The sequence below is a fragment of the Anomaloglossus baeobatrachus genome, chromosome 5, assembly GCF_048569485.1.
Source record: "Anomaloglossus baeobatrachus isolate aAnoBae1 chromosome 5, aAnoBae1.hap1, whole genome shotgun sequence".
NCBI classification, from domain to species: Eukaryota; Metazoa; Chordata; class Amphibia; order Anura; family Aromobatidae; genus Anomaloglossus; species Anomaloglossus baeobatrachus.
In genome coordinates, this window is record NC_134357.1 from 367,328,356 (window position 1) to 367,341,971 (window position 13,616).

Here is a 13,616-nt window from a genome sequence, read left to right on the forward strand (position 1 = left end):
TAATGGCAAAAATGTACTGTTGGACCCAGTTTTAAGCCAAGCTTTGTCACAGAGGGTAATAAAGTGCTCAATGTATGGGGATAAGCAACATAACCAATGTGATCTAAAAAATTAGCCTTTTTTTGGCAGTTAGTTAATTGTGGTCAGTCGCTAAGGATTTAGTTGAATTTTTAATTCAATTAATTCCACTCCATCTGTAGACAGGGAAGGCACATCTATTATTGGAAGGTACACAACCTTCTAAATTCACGAACAAACAGACCAGAACACTGGTATAACCTATAGACCTTAGCTAAGCATATTTAGTATTACATGCATTCTGACGTCCATACATAGGACTCTGCCCCATGCATTGTCAACAAGGATATTTTCACCATTTCTTCATCATTTCGCTGTAATAGGACACGGGTCAACAGCTTTTTTTCCCTCTACCACTACCTGCGTCAACCAATGTAATTTTGTCAACAATGTGTTTCTACAGGGATGTTCATGGGGGTCAAAGATCACAATTACTCGCTTGAGCTACAGACCATATAATAGGCAGCTGCAGGGAGCCAGACATCAGATCAAGAGACTCCAAGCAATTAAACAAGCTTCCAAGAGCTCGACAAAGAGATGGAGAATGGAATGGATGCTCTCCACCACTCTGGGGTCCAAATGGTCCAATACCTCCAGATGAACTACAAGAGTTCTGAAGACTGGTTCATGTTTGTCTCCTTTGCTGCTGATCTAAGAAATACTTTCTTCATTTTCTTCCCCATCTGGTTCCACCTTTGTGAGTCAGTGGGCATCAAACTCATCTGGGTGGCAGTGATTGGGGACTGGCTGAACCTTGTCTTTAAGTGGTGAGTATATTGCAGAAATGTTGTATGGTAATATGTTCTTGGTCATTCAGCAATGCTAGGCTTGACCTACTGAGGATTAAAATGGGGTTCATATTGTTAGTCCCAGATTTACACTTACATGGGGCATTTGTAGCTCATAATGGCCAACCAACTGTTGAGAAACTACAACTTCCAGCATACCCTGATAGCTTACCGTTTCACATCAACTAAGAAAAACCTTAGATGTTCTTTTATAAAAGTATTATATTAAAATCAGTATAAGCAATTTCCTAATATATTGTTATTAGTCCAAATATATTTTGTTGTAACTTTGTGATAGACCCTAAGGTGCATGCAGGAAAATAAAATTCCCTAGGGCTTTATCTATAGGATGCAGAGTCCAGTAAACAACCCAACCTGTTAATGGGCTGCAGGAAAAGGAATAGGAAATGGGAATTTTATGTCTTCCTAGAAACATGCTTGGTTTGCAATTCCCTAATAGTTTAGTAAAAAAAAATAGTCAAATCAATCAACCTATTATCCATCCATCCAATATTATATTATAATTCATCACTTTATACTTGGAAAACACATCTAACAATCAGTAATTTCATGTTTAAAGGTCTAGGAGTTGTAGCTTCCTATTCTGTGCATTGTTTTGACAGTCCTCTTTAAGATTCTGTTAATTTTCCTTTGTGATTTATGAACCATTTCTCTTCATTTCCAGGATTCTGTTTGGCCAGAGACCATACTGGTGGGTACACGACACCGATTATTACACCAACGTGACTGCCCCCATCATCCAGCAGTTTCCTGTTACCTGTGAGACTGGTCCAGGTGAGAAAACCTTTTACTTTAGATTCAATGTCTTATTTTTCCTTTAACAAGTAGATATTACATGAGTCATTTAACAGCAGTTCCAGTAGCCCCTTAGCCCCTTGCTATACACATACTATATCCAAATAGTAATAAAGGTAAAAGTAGAACTGCGTTTGCTGTAAATGTCAAAATAAGTGATCATGAAAGTTGGATAACTAAAATGACATTCATTTGAATATGTGAAAATAGCTAAAATCCCAAATGTAAATAGCTGAATCAATGAATATATTGATGGTATATTAAGGTGATGTCACCTGCAGAGCCTGTAATGGCTCCCCCTGTGGAGTCGGCAATTCAAACCTCTGGAGTTGGATAAGGTTCAGGGAACAGAAATATCCTGGATATAAATTAAGGCCCTCTAGTAATCCTTAGGTAATCCATATAAAGTTCTCCTTAGATTTTCTGTGTGCAACAGTGGTGGTTATTGGACAAGGCTCTCCGACCAGTAGTGCCCCTGTATACCACGCTCGAGTCCCTTGCAACGCCATGTGATGTCACTTCACTGAAGATACAGTGGTCCAGATGAGCCAAAAAGCACCACTGCGTTTCAAAGAACACTGTTCCTCTTCTTCATCACAGTGTGATCATTGATTCAGTAATTTACATTTGGGATTTTACCTATTTTTTACATATTCAAATGAATATCATTGTCATGCAGTGTTCTGCGTTGCACTCGCGGGGTGTCATTGCGGCGTCGGACTCTGTTCATACTGAGAGTCCGAGATACTACCTGGGTTTCTTAAGTTGCACAGCCTGTCATGGGCGTCGGCTGGTTCTGGCTTCACCGCTGTCCAGTACAGCGAGAGTTAGTTTCTCCTGGCCTGTGATCAGCTGTTGGGAGTTCAGGTTGCTGATCACCATCTCCAGCTTTTATAAGCTTCTGGATTCTGGGAATCTTTTGTTTCCTGGTTCCTGTTGCTATCCAGTTGCATGGTGATCTTCAGTTTGTGGTTCAGCGTGGTGTGTGAGTCCTCCAGTTGTGTAGTTATTTCCTACCCCTTTTGCATTACTCCCCAGTTCACATATTGTCCCTCCTTTGTGTTTGAGTGCAGTGTGTGCGAGTTTTCATTTACGGTACCCTTGTCTGTGACTTATTGTGGGGAGTCGGTTACTGGGTTTCCGGCCCACTCCCTGGGTGGGGTGAAGTAGTATCAGGGCTTGGATAGGAGACAGGGGGCATGGAGTTGGAGGCTCGAGCCTGACTACCATCAAGTCTACCCTAGAGATAAAAGACAGCAGAGGGGTCCCTTTCTTAGGGTTAGCCTAGGAGCCCCTGTTCCATCCGTACACCTCCACTACAATCATTTTATTTATCCAACTTTCATTACCACTCTATTTTGACATTTACAGCAAACGCGGAGATACGTTGACCTTTCTAATACTATTTTTTACAAGTATACACAGGACTCACATAAGGTCACCAGCAGCTGCTATAAGTGTACGTTTCGTGTATACAGTATAGTTTTATATACTATGTTCATTTTCATCACTCTGCACAATATTGTACTACATAGTAGCATAACTTAAATCTTGTGGGGTCCAGTTCAAATACTCTACCAGGACCCTCAACTATCACAGGTTTATAATAATATTGTTTCTTTTGTATGGGCCAAACGGACTAAGAATAGATGGTCGGGTGTGACTGCAGCCCTTGCACCCACCATAGTTACACCCCTGATAGTCCTGATACTACATTTATAATACTTGTTTTTATAGGTATACTTAGTAATCTTCATTGATATCTGAATGTAGTAAACTTAAATATTTCCATTAAAATAATATCCCAAAAATTTTGTCCTCACAGGGAGTCCCTCCGGTCATGCAATGGGTTCAGCTGGAGTCTACTATGTCATGGTGACATCGCTACTTACCATCATTCTGAATAGGACGCATTCAATCTCTTTTAGAAGCAGGTAAATACTATAATAATAATCATCATGATGATATTGAATAGATATAAGAGAGAATTGATCTTTTCATGATTGACTGCATTGTTATTTTGGTTCATTGAGGGCATCTCTCTTTTCCAGATGTCTACAGGCTGCCCTGTGGGCTGGATTTTGGGTTGTCCAAATTTGTGTCTGCCTATCACGAATATTCCTTGCTGCTCACTTTCCACACCAGGTTGTGTGTGGCGTCATATCAGGTCAGTGCACACTACTTCCAATACCTATTTCGGACAAGCTCAATCTAACTGAATCGTGGCATACATAGTAGGTTTCCCTATCTAACCGTGTTCCCAAAGTGGTGCCCAAACGTCCGTTAGCTCCACCATCTTCACTCTCACAGATCTAACATGCATGTTAGAGAGGGCATTGACCATGCTAATGCCATATAAAATGCACTCATCTGAGAAGTTGACCGCTTATTGTACTGTTTATTTTTATTGTAGGAATGCTGGTAGCTGAAGTTTTTGGGAATGTTCGATCCATCTACAAGGCCAGTTTTCAGAGATATGTGTATACTACTTTGTTCCTGTTCTCCTTTGCTTTGGGCTTTTACTTGGTCTTGAAAGCAGTGGGAGTGGACCTTCTTTGGACTTTGGAGAAGGCCAAGAGATGGTGTGACCGACCTGAATGGATCCACATTGACACCACTCCTTTTGCTGGACTTTTGAGGAATCTTGGAATCTTCTTTGGATTGGGCTTAGCACTTAACTCCCAGATGTATAAGGAAAGCTGCCAAGGAAAGCTTTCGAAACAGTTTACATTCCGTCTCTGCTGTATAGCAACTTCTCTATTTATTCTTCATATTTTTGACAGCTTTAAACCACCCACAAAAGTTGAGATGACATTTTACCTCCTTTCTTTCTGCAAAAGTGCTGCCGTTCCCTTAGCTTGTGTAGGGATTGTCCCGTACTGTGTATCCCACATTATGAACAAGAAAGAGAATACTCTATAAAAGTTGGTGGCTTTTGGTCAACATTTGACATTAAATATTTTCAGGACAATTTACCAAGATGGTTGACATAAGACTGTTGATATAAGAAGACTACAGTGAAGAACCTTCTTATGACTTTTAGACATGAAGTCACAGAATTGCAGAGAAGGAGAATGCTCACACCAAGGAACTGTGAAAAAGCAACATGCTATACCAGAATGAAGGAACTTAACATTTTGGTCAAAGCTTTTATATGTGAGTTAGTGCTAGGGAAGCACAAAAAGACTGTTTCTGTACAGATCAGGTTCAACGTCAAGATCAGCCAAGTTGGTGACATGTGCACGTTGTATTAAAACAAGGGAGGCAAAGGTGAAATTCTATATTTAAGCCACAATGGCTTGTCCAGGGTTAGATAAATGACTGTTTTCTTCCAAAAATTGTGCCACACCTGTCCACTGACGCTCAACCTATTTGACTTCGACCACACACAACCCATGAACAGGTGTGGTGCCCTTTCTGGAATCCTGTCATGAAATACGGCCACGTTCAAAGGTGTTTTTGTTTCTGTTGCAATTTTTCTTCTGTCTATACCTACAACAAATTGCACAATGACATCTGGAAATTTTGCAATTTTTAAATGCATTTTTTTAAAAAAAATGCTAGGATTCTGCACTTAAAATGCAATTATGTTTTTAGTTGCATTTTTGTAATGCTTCCTATAGAAGTCTACAAAAAGAAAACACAACACACAACCAGAAGCCCAGTTACACGGCATATTTAAACACACAGTGGGCATGAGTGTCCCCGAAATCACATCCACTTTGCTCGAACTGTTAACACAGCAGATTTTCTGAGTGGAAAAACAGTTTACTCTACGTGGAAACATGGCCTTAGACCTTCTGTACATCAAGTAATGTTGAGTTAGTGGTCACAACACAAATGGCTACCGCCTCCTAAAAAAAGGTGCTAATACCCATTCAGTATTAATGTGCCATGCCTATTCCATTTGGTTTCTTGTTTGTTAGCCAATCCAATTCTTCTTGTGTCATTAAAGGGAATCTGCCAGCAGGTTTTTGCTATGTAATCTGAGAGCACCCTGATGTAGGGACAGGGACCCCGATTCTAGTAATGTATCAATTAGTTTATTGGGGAGAGAGTCACAGTTTTCTCTGCTCCAGAATCTAGCAAAGCTCAGTTGTTGAGCTGTGTATAACTCCGCCCATACCACAGTATTCTGTGTACATTGTATAGTGACAGAGAGCTGCTAATTAGTGTTACTGGATTTGGTTGGTCCAGGAGGCAATTTGTCCTCTAGTCATAATCTCCTGCTGATAAAGCACTGATTTTATTGAAACAGCAAAACACAGCATAGTAAGTGACACATCACTGAAATCAGGCTCTTTGCTCCTACATAGACTGTGGAATGCCCTACCACAAAAGGTAGTAATGGCTGATACTATAAAAGCTTTTATATCAGGGCTGGATGATTTCCTCAGTACACAAAGCATTGTCGGTTATAAATGACTTAGGGACAAAATGTAGAACTGGTGGAGGAAGGTTGAACTAGATGGACCTAGGTCTTTTTTCAACCTAAGTAACTATGTAACTATTATGTTGCTCTCGGATGATATAGCAAAAACCTGCTGCCAGATTCCCTTTAAGGTTGTGCCCCATTATTTCTCTAGACATCAAAGCAGTTCACTCACCAGATTTCACAATACACATACATTATTAAGTAGACTTCTTAAACTTTTTTTGGTGTACTTACCTTTTTTAAGATTTCACTCTAATATTAAAACGAGCATTTTAATATTGGTGAAGGATTTTACAGTATTCTGAGATGAGTTTACAATGTAAGTTCACCAGCCTAAGCAACCTATTTAAAGAGGTCACAAAATCAAAAGTAGACAGTTTTTGCTTCTCGATTATCCCTACTGCTGTCAAGTAATCATTTTTTATTTCTTTATTTTAAATCCTCCAAACTGTTCCAGAGATAAGGAGGGTCATTTCATTCAGTGATAATTTTTATGGCTATTAGGACCGTTTGACACATCCGGCTTTTCACCAGATTGGCGGATCCGGCGTACTCCAGTACAGTGTATACAGTACAATGGCAGCGCGGCAACTTCCGGGTCACATGCTCCAGTCACATGACAGCATGTGACCGGAGCTTGTCGCGCTTCCATTGTACTGTATACACTGTACAAGAGTGCGCCGAATCCGCCAATCTGGCAAAAAGCCGCAAGTGTGAAATGGCCCTTAGTAAGGGGTATTGTAAGGGGGAAGGGGGAATTATTCATGTTGCTCTGCATAGTTACTGTATGAATAACAGTGCCTTGTAAAAACCATAAAAATTAGCCCTAAATAAATTAAAGACATATTTATGGTGCCATGTAACAGTTACCAATAAATGAATAAAATACTCAGAGGAGCAATGGGAATAAAATAGGAGCAAAAACTGACCTCAGTGATAATGTGTTTAGTTTGTATTGTGAACTCTGAATGTAAATCCCCTTAAAAAGTAATTGCCATTTTCTTGTCACATTCAGATCAAAAGTGGAAATGTCTCATTTTTATTCTTTGTTTCATATTGTTAAACTTATAATAAATATTATTGGTTTTGTAAAAAAAAAAAAAAAAACTTGTATTTTTAGTTTTTTAGTTTGGTTCATGATGTTGTACCATAAGAATGATAATAAATATTTATTTATATGAATGCGATGGTAAGAATATGGCTGCGTTCACACTTGCGTTGTTTTGCATCAGTTGCAATCCGTCACCTTGAGGAAATACGGATTCCGTTTTTTCCCCATAGACTTGTTTGGACGATGGATTGCGCCTGATGGACTTGCGTTGCATCCGCCGCTTGATGGATCAGTCATGGAACGGCTGACCATCGGGCGGCAGGAACGCAGCATGTAATGTTTTATGAGTGGCGGAGTCCTTTTGTTTTCACTGCGCATGCTCAGCTCTTGTGGTCGTGCTCATATGTTAATGACCTTTGGCTCCCACTGTGCTGCCAGCATGAGCCGAGTGTCATGCAACTGTGACCTGATCCTGCGATTGGATGAGACAGCTGTGGAGGAGAGGGAGGGATTAATCTCACTATCTCCTCCATTGTCAGCTGATGCGATTATCACACTGAACTCTGATGTCATCCGAGTACAGTCTGAGGTTTCACTCGCACCCATAGACTTTAATGGGTGCGAGTGACATGGCTCAAGCTGACAATCGCAGCACCATGCGACTTTTTTCTGATCCAAAATCTGGATGAGAAAAAAGCTGACCATTTGCTCTTCCTCATTGAATAACATTGGTCCGAGTGCAATGAAAGATTTTCTCGCATTGCACTCGTCCGATTCATACGCTCATGTGAGCGTACCCTTAAGGGAATCTGTCACCAGATTTTTGCTACCTAATCTGAGAACAGCATAACATAGAGACAGAGACCCTGATTCCAGCAATGTGTCACTTACTGGGCTGCTTAGTGTAGTTTTGGTAAAATCACTGTTTAATCAGCAATGGATTATTAGAGGACTACTTGTCCTGTTGCCAGGTAGTGCAGCATATTCATGAGCTCTGTATAACTGCTAGATCTACAGCAGAGAAAACTGTGTTTTTATCAAAATGACAGCAAACAGCACAGTATGTGACACATCGCTGGAATCAGGATCTCTGTTTCTACATTATGCTGCTCTCAGATGAGGTAACAAAAACCTGGCGACAGATTCCCTTCAAGACGTCCTTACAAATTAATTATCATTCAACCAAAATCATGGATCTCGGCAGGATCCCCAACTCTACCATTGACAGCAAATATAAGGAAAGAAGGGTCAGGGCAAGTTGGATTTAATCACATCTGATGCTCCATCTTCCTAGGGATCTGGCAGCAGCTAACTCCACTCCAATTGAAAACAAAATGTTTTTGGTGTATGTTCATTGTAACACCAGGAAAAATAGTTTCCAGTTGAACAAGATTCTGTGACACTGAAAATGAATGTGTTACATCACATTCCATATTACACAGGTATCCTCACCTTGAAGCATTGTTTGTGAGTATATGGTACCATGCAGAACTACCATAGGGTGACATATCAAGTATCTAAAGGTTTGTGATCCAAAGCTGTTGGGCTCGGTGTGCTGTCATATACTGCACATTGCAATGCTAGTGCAGTGTGAAGACTTTTATATTAGCTAGTTGACAGATTTCCAATGCAAACAGTAAGTACGGTTGTAACTACAAGTGTAGAAATTTTAATCCTTTTTTTAAGAAAAGTCAAGATGCTGTTTTTTGCTGTAATTTTTGACCAGCAGTGGTCGACCAACAGAGATCACTCCAAAAGCAAGGTGCACAATAGCAAGGTCACAAAGGAACCCAAGATAACATCTAAGCAACTAAAGGCTTTGCTCATATTAATTGATATTAGTCCACTATCAGGAGGACACTGAGTAATGACGTGCATTCCAAGATTACATGGAGATAGTCTCTACCCCCTCCATAAAAAAAAGAACATTGTTGCCAGTCTGCAGTTTGCAAAAGATCACTTGGACAAGCCTGAAGGCTATTAAAACAATGTTTTGTGGACATATGACTAAAATAGACATATGACACGCAGTGGAACGACCCTGCTCACAAGAGCCAGTTTTTTCAGGGTGTTTTGGAGGGGGTCAAGGAGGCCTTAGTATTGTATGAGACCACCCCCCCCCACCCCTTCTCTGGAGTCTGCGATGGTTTTAGTAGTGTGTATAGATTGCCGATTCCACCAGAGGTCTCATGATACCACGTCCATGTGGGAGGGTGCAGCAGTGGGGCTTCCAGAGCTCTCGGTCCAGCCCATGCAGCTTGAGAGGACGTCTCAGGTGTACAGAGAGTAGCACAAAAACCACATACCATCTGTGAAACACTGTGTTGGTAGTTTCATGGTTCGGATCTGTCATGCTGCATCTGAGCCAGGACTGTTTGTTTTCATTGATGCGATAATGAATTCTAAATTTTACCAGTGAATTCTAAAAGGAAATATTCAGGACATCTGGGTTGTGTAGGTCATGCAGTAAAACAATGACTTAATGAAAAAGATTTGTTTTACCAAAGAAAGGTTAAAGAAGAATAAAGAAAACGTTTTGGAATGGCCAAGTCAAGCCCTGACCTTATCTTATGGAGCTGTTGTAGAAGGACCTGCAGTGAGTGAGCAGTTCATGGGAGAAAACAACCAACGTAAGAGCGGACGCTGATTTGTAGGGCGGAATGGACAATGTGCAGGATTAAATGGAACCAATCACCAGGATTTTCATATATAACCTAAAGCCAGTTCTATACTGGCACTATCAGGCTGAGTCTATACATACAGTGTTATACTGGCACTATCAGGCTGATTCTATACATACAGTGCTATACTGGCACTATCAGGCTGATTCTATACATACAGTGCTATACTGGCACTATCAGGCTGATTCTATACATACAGTGCTATACTGGCACTATCAGGCTGATTCTATACATACAGTGCTATACTGGCACTATCAGGCTGATTCTATACATACAGTGCTATACTGGCACTATCAGGCTGATTCTATACATACAGTGCTATACTGGCACTATCAGGCTGATTCTATACATACAGTGCTATACTGGCACTATCAAGCTGATTCTATACATACAGTGCTATACTGGCACTATCAGGCTGATTCTATACATACCTGTAGTGGTCAGCTCAGATGTTTAGGTTTTGAAATCCAAGAAAGTAAAGTTTATAAAATCAGCAGCTTCTTGAGTGACAGTTGCAATGGAGCAGATCATATATTCATAGTTATATATTAAAATTAGTATAAGTATTATATGAACTAATCACTTTGTTGGAGGACCTGTGTGAGGTCATAACCATGTGACCTGGTATCCAGCTTTGTTGGCTGAGGTCCCGCCACTTCTGGTCACATGGGTATGACCTCACACAGGTCCTGCAACAAAGTCAATCATTTGTATAATACTTATGCCAGTCTAATGTATCTGGGAGCCCAGGGCAATTTATTGTTGGAGAAAAATAAAAATTCAGCATGTCCGATTTTAGACTGTGCCAATTGTACTGTATTGTATCTCGAAGATACAATATCTGGGGCAGCAGTCTGTCACAGGGTGTGATGGGATCACTAGAAGCAGAGGAGCCTAAACTGGCCCTTAGGCTAGGGGAACCCTAGCTGACCCTGATCCCAAAGATACATCTGGAGTTGACAATGTTTGGGCCTCCTTCCTTGTCTTAGCTCCTGAACACCCCAGGTCTAGTGGCCCCCCCTTCCCTCCACCCAAGAGAGACCAGGACAGGAGTGATTAATCCCACCCAAATAAACCAATGGGAGAAAACCAAAACTCAAACTCATAGCAATCACTCACAGAGGTATGGACAACACGTGATCAGGAGGAACTAAAAAGGAAAGGAGGAAATAATCAGATGTTGTAATGTTGTATTTCCACAACACACCAAACAGCACACAAGTTTACCAGCAACTGGATAGGAAAGCATAGGGACAGGGACAGGGATCGCATAAAGCTATCTTAAAAAGGGCGGAGCGATTGTGATAGATCTCCTGCAATATGTGACTCAAGTAGTAATCCACAGGCTAGAAGAAATTAACTCCTGCAAGCCCGATTATTAACAAGGGCAAAGCTGGTCGACACCTGAGCCTGTCTGTGCAACTCAAAAGCAGCATCATGTGGAGTGTCTGACTCTGTTGTGTGAACAGTGTCAGAAGCAGTCCTGACTAGAGCTGATCGAACGACCAATAATCCGGGGCCGGCGGATCACTAACAGATTTAAAAAAGAATCCGATCCTTTCCGGAATCCTGTGCCCATATAAGTCAATGGGGACCGGAATCCGGAGGGTAAAAACATTTGTGGAGGGGCTAGGGGGCTAGGAGCGAGTGCAGCATACTCACCGAGGCGCTGTCATGGCGGCACAGTCCTTCCGGGTCACGCTGTTACCTTCCGGAGCCGACAATTCAATATTCATGGTTTTCCCCGCGGCACGTGTTGGTTGCAGCTAGACACGCCCCCATCCTGAGTGGCAGCGTGGCAGCTAACTGCAACCAATCACAGGATGGCCGGTGGGCGGGGAAAGCAGTACAATCTGTCGTTCAGTTCACAGTAGTAAACACTCGGCAGCACAGTTATAGCGCTCGGCTGCAGCCCCACATGTCGCGCTGTATCTGTGCTATGTATACAGTGCCCAGAGTCACACGTGCGAGGCTGCAGGGTGCTGCCATGGCAGACTCGCTTAAGCCCCTCACACGTGTGACTCCGGTGAAAGTAAAAAAAAAAAAAAAAATGACGTGCGGTCCCCCCTAATCTTCAGATCCAGCCATAATGCCGGCTGGGGGCTGATATATCCTCAGCCCGCAGCCGTCCGGTATGTCGCATCTGTTAGATGCGACATACCGGTGTGAGATACCGGCTCTTCCCGCTGGCATGATGTGTGGCGCCCCTGACCTGGTCAGGCACCACTGAGTACTGCACCCATGCTGGGGACAGTACAATACAGGTAATCCAGAAGGCTGACCGAGGTGTGACTACACAGGCGCATAGTGATCAGGTCTCACACATGTACCTATGAGAGGACCCCTGGGGATCCCAGGAGGGGGAAAAGCCTTCACCTCCACTGGAATAGTGGAGGGGGCCAAAAGCCTCCATCTCCTCTCAAGGGGTGTGGTAAGAGAATCTGGTTGCTAGGTGGCGTAGGCAGGCACAAAAGGGAAAAGAGAAGGAGGAGTAAACAGTCTGAAGCAGAGTGTGGAGGAGTGAGGAGCAGGAAAGTGAAGCTCTGACAGGAGCAGCAGTGAAGGTCCCAGATGTGAGCCGGTTCAGAGCAGAGTCCAGGGAGCTCCGAGGAGAGCTGACCCCTTCCCCTGGGCTGCTGTAGTCTGACAGCGTCCGCGCAGTGGCTACCGACGGGGGAGAACGGTCACCTAGGAGTGCTACCCGAAACCCATCTCCAGCTAGAGAGAGAGCACAGAGTGGGAAGTAAGGAGACTGCTAGGGAGAACCAGGCCCAAACGGGCGGCAGATCCCGGAGCGGGGATAGATCCACCTTTCTCTGCTAAACCTGCCGGTGTGGGGCCCTCAAAGCCCACACCACAACACCTAAAAGCCGCAGCCACGTAGCCACAGTTAGGGCCCATAGTTCACAGGAGGCAAGCAGCTGGAGTGATCTGGCCCAGGCAACAAGCAAACGGCAAACGAAGGGGAGAGAGGCTTCAGCAACTTCCCTGGGTGACCCCATAGGGACTAAAAGTCGGGGTTACCCCAAACCACCAAGGGCTAAGGAAGGCGAGTTGGTAGTCACCATCAGAAGTCAGCCTGAAGGATACCTGGTTCCAGCCTGGTTCATCCCAGCTACGCCCGGGTTACTCACCCTGCCATCTGAAGTGAGTAAAACCCCTGAAAGACATTCTGCGTGTGTGGAGTTATTCTGCGCCTTGTGGTACTACGCACCTACACAGGGTCCTGGGGCTTGCCTCACTCTCAGGAGGCAATTCCAACTAACTGCACTCACCATCAGCCCCAGGCGTCCCTCAACCTGCAGTGGCGGTCCCCACTGACCGCAATACTGAGAGTGGCGTCACGACAAGAAGAAGATCTCCTACCTGTGACCAGATCCAGCTGAGTGGAGTCCCTGAAGGTAATGCACCGACACAACACCTGTGGGGCTTCACATCTGGCGTCACGAACAGGATAAGGACTAGACCTGTTCAGACAGGTGACCATGTGCCTGGGCGGTCCGCTTGAAAAATTGGAAGCGCCGCCATATTGCCACCATGAAAAGCGCGCTGAAAAACAACAGCAGCCCGCGCTGGGAGAAGTTACCGCCCACGAAGAGGTGTGGCTACCCAGAGATCCCCTGCAGAGTTCTGACCTCGCTTGTGAAGAGAGCGGAAGCGTCCAGAGACGGCGGAACGGAAAAGAAGCCAGCAGCTTGTGGCTAGAGAAAATGGCGTCTGAGTGCAGAGACCCAGAGCCAGGCTCCGCTGCCTGGTGGTGTCGGGAG

General features: G+C 43.4%; 1 protein-coding gene across 1 annotated transcript; it reads left to right on the plus strand.

Moving 5' to 3' along the window:
- Positions 1–609: 609 nt before the first annotated feature.
- G6PC1 (glucose-6-phosphatase catalytic subunit 1) lies at positions 610–7,140 on the plus strand. Its single transcript, XM_075347609.1, has 5 exons — positions 610–845; positions 1,552–1,661; positions 3,508–3,616; positions 3,734–3,849; positions 4,096–7,140. The coding sequence occupies exons 1-5, from the start codon at positions 616–618 to the stop codon at positions 4,602–4,604; spliced, it is 1,074 nt and encodes a 357-aa protein (XP_075203724.1). The 5' UTR covers positions 610–615; the 3' UTR covers positions 4,605–7,140.
- Positions 7,141–13,616: the final 6,476 nt, after the last annotated feature.

What these genes read in the sequence shown, in the direction of transcription:
- G6PC1 (XM_075347609.1), top strand. Translation starts at nt 616, where the DNA reads ATGGAGAATGGAATGGATGCTCTCCACCACTCTGGGGTCCAAATGGTC. An exon ending in CTGAACCTTGTCTTTAAGTG is followed by an intron (nt 846 to 1,551) that starts GTGAGTATATTG and finishes CTTCATTTCCAG; the next exon opens with GATTCTGTTTGGCCAGAGAC. An exon ending in TGTGTGTGGCGTCATATCAG is followed by an intron (nt 3,850 to 4,095) that starts GTCAGTGCACAC and finishes TTTTTATTGTAG; the next exon opens with GAATGCTGGTAGCTGAAGTT.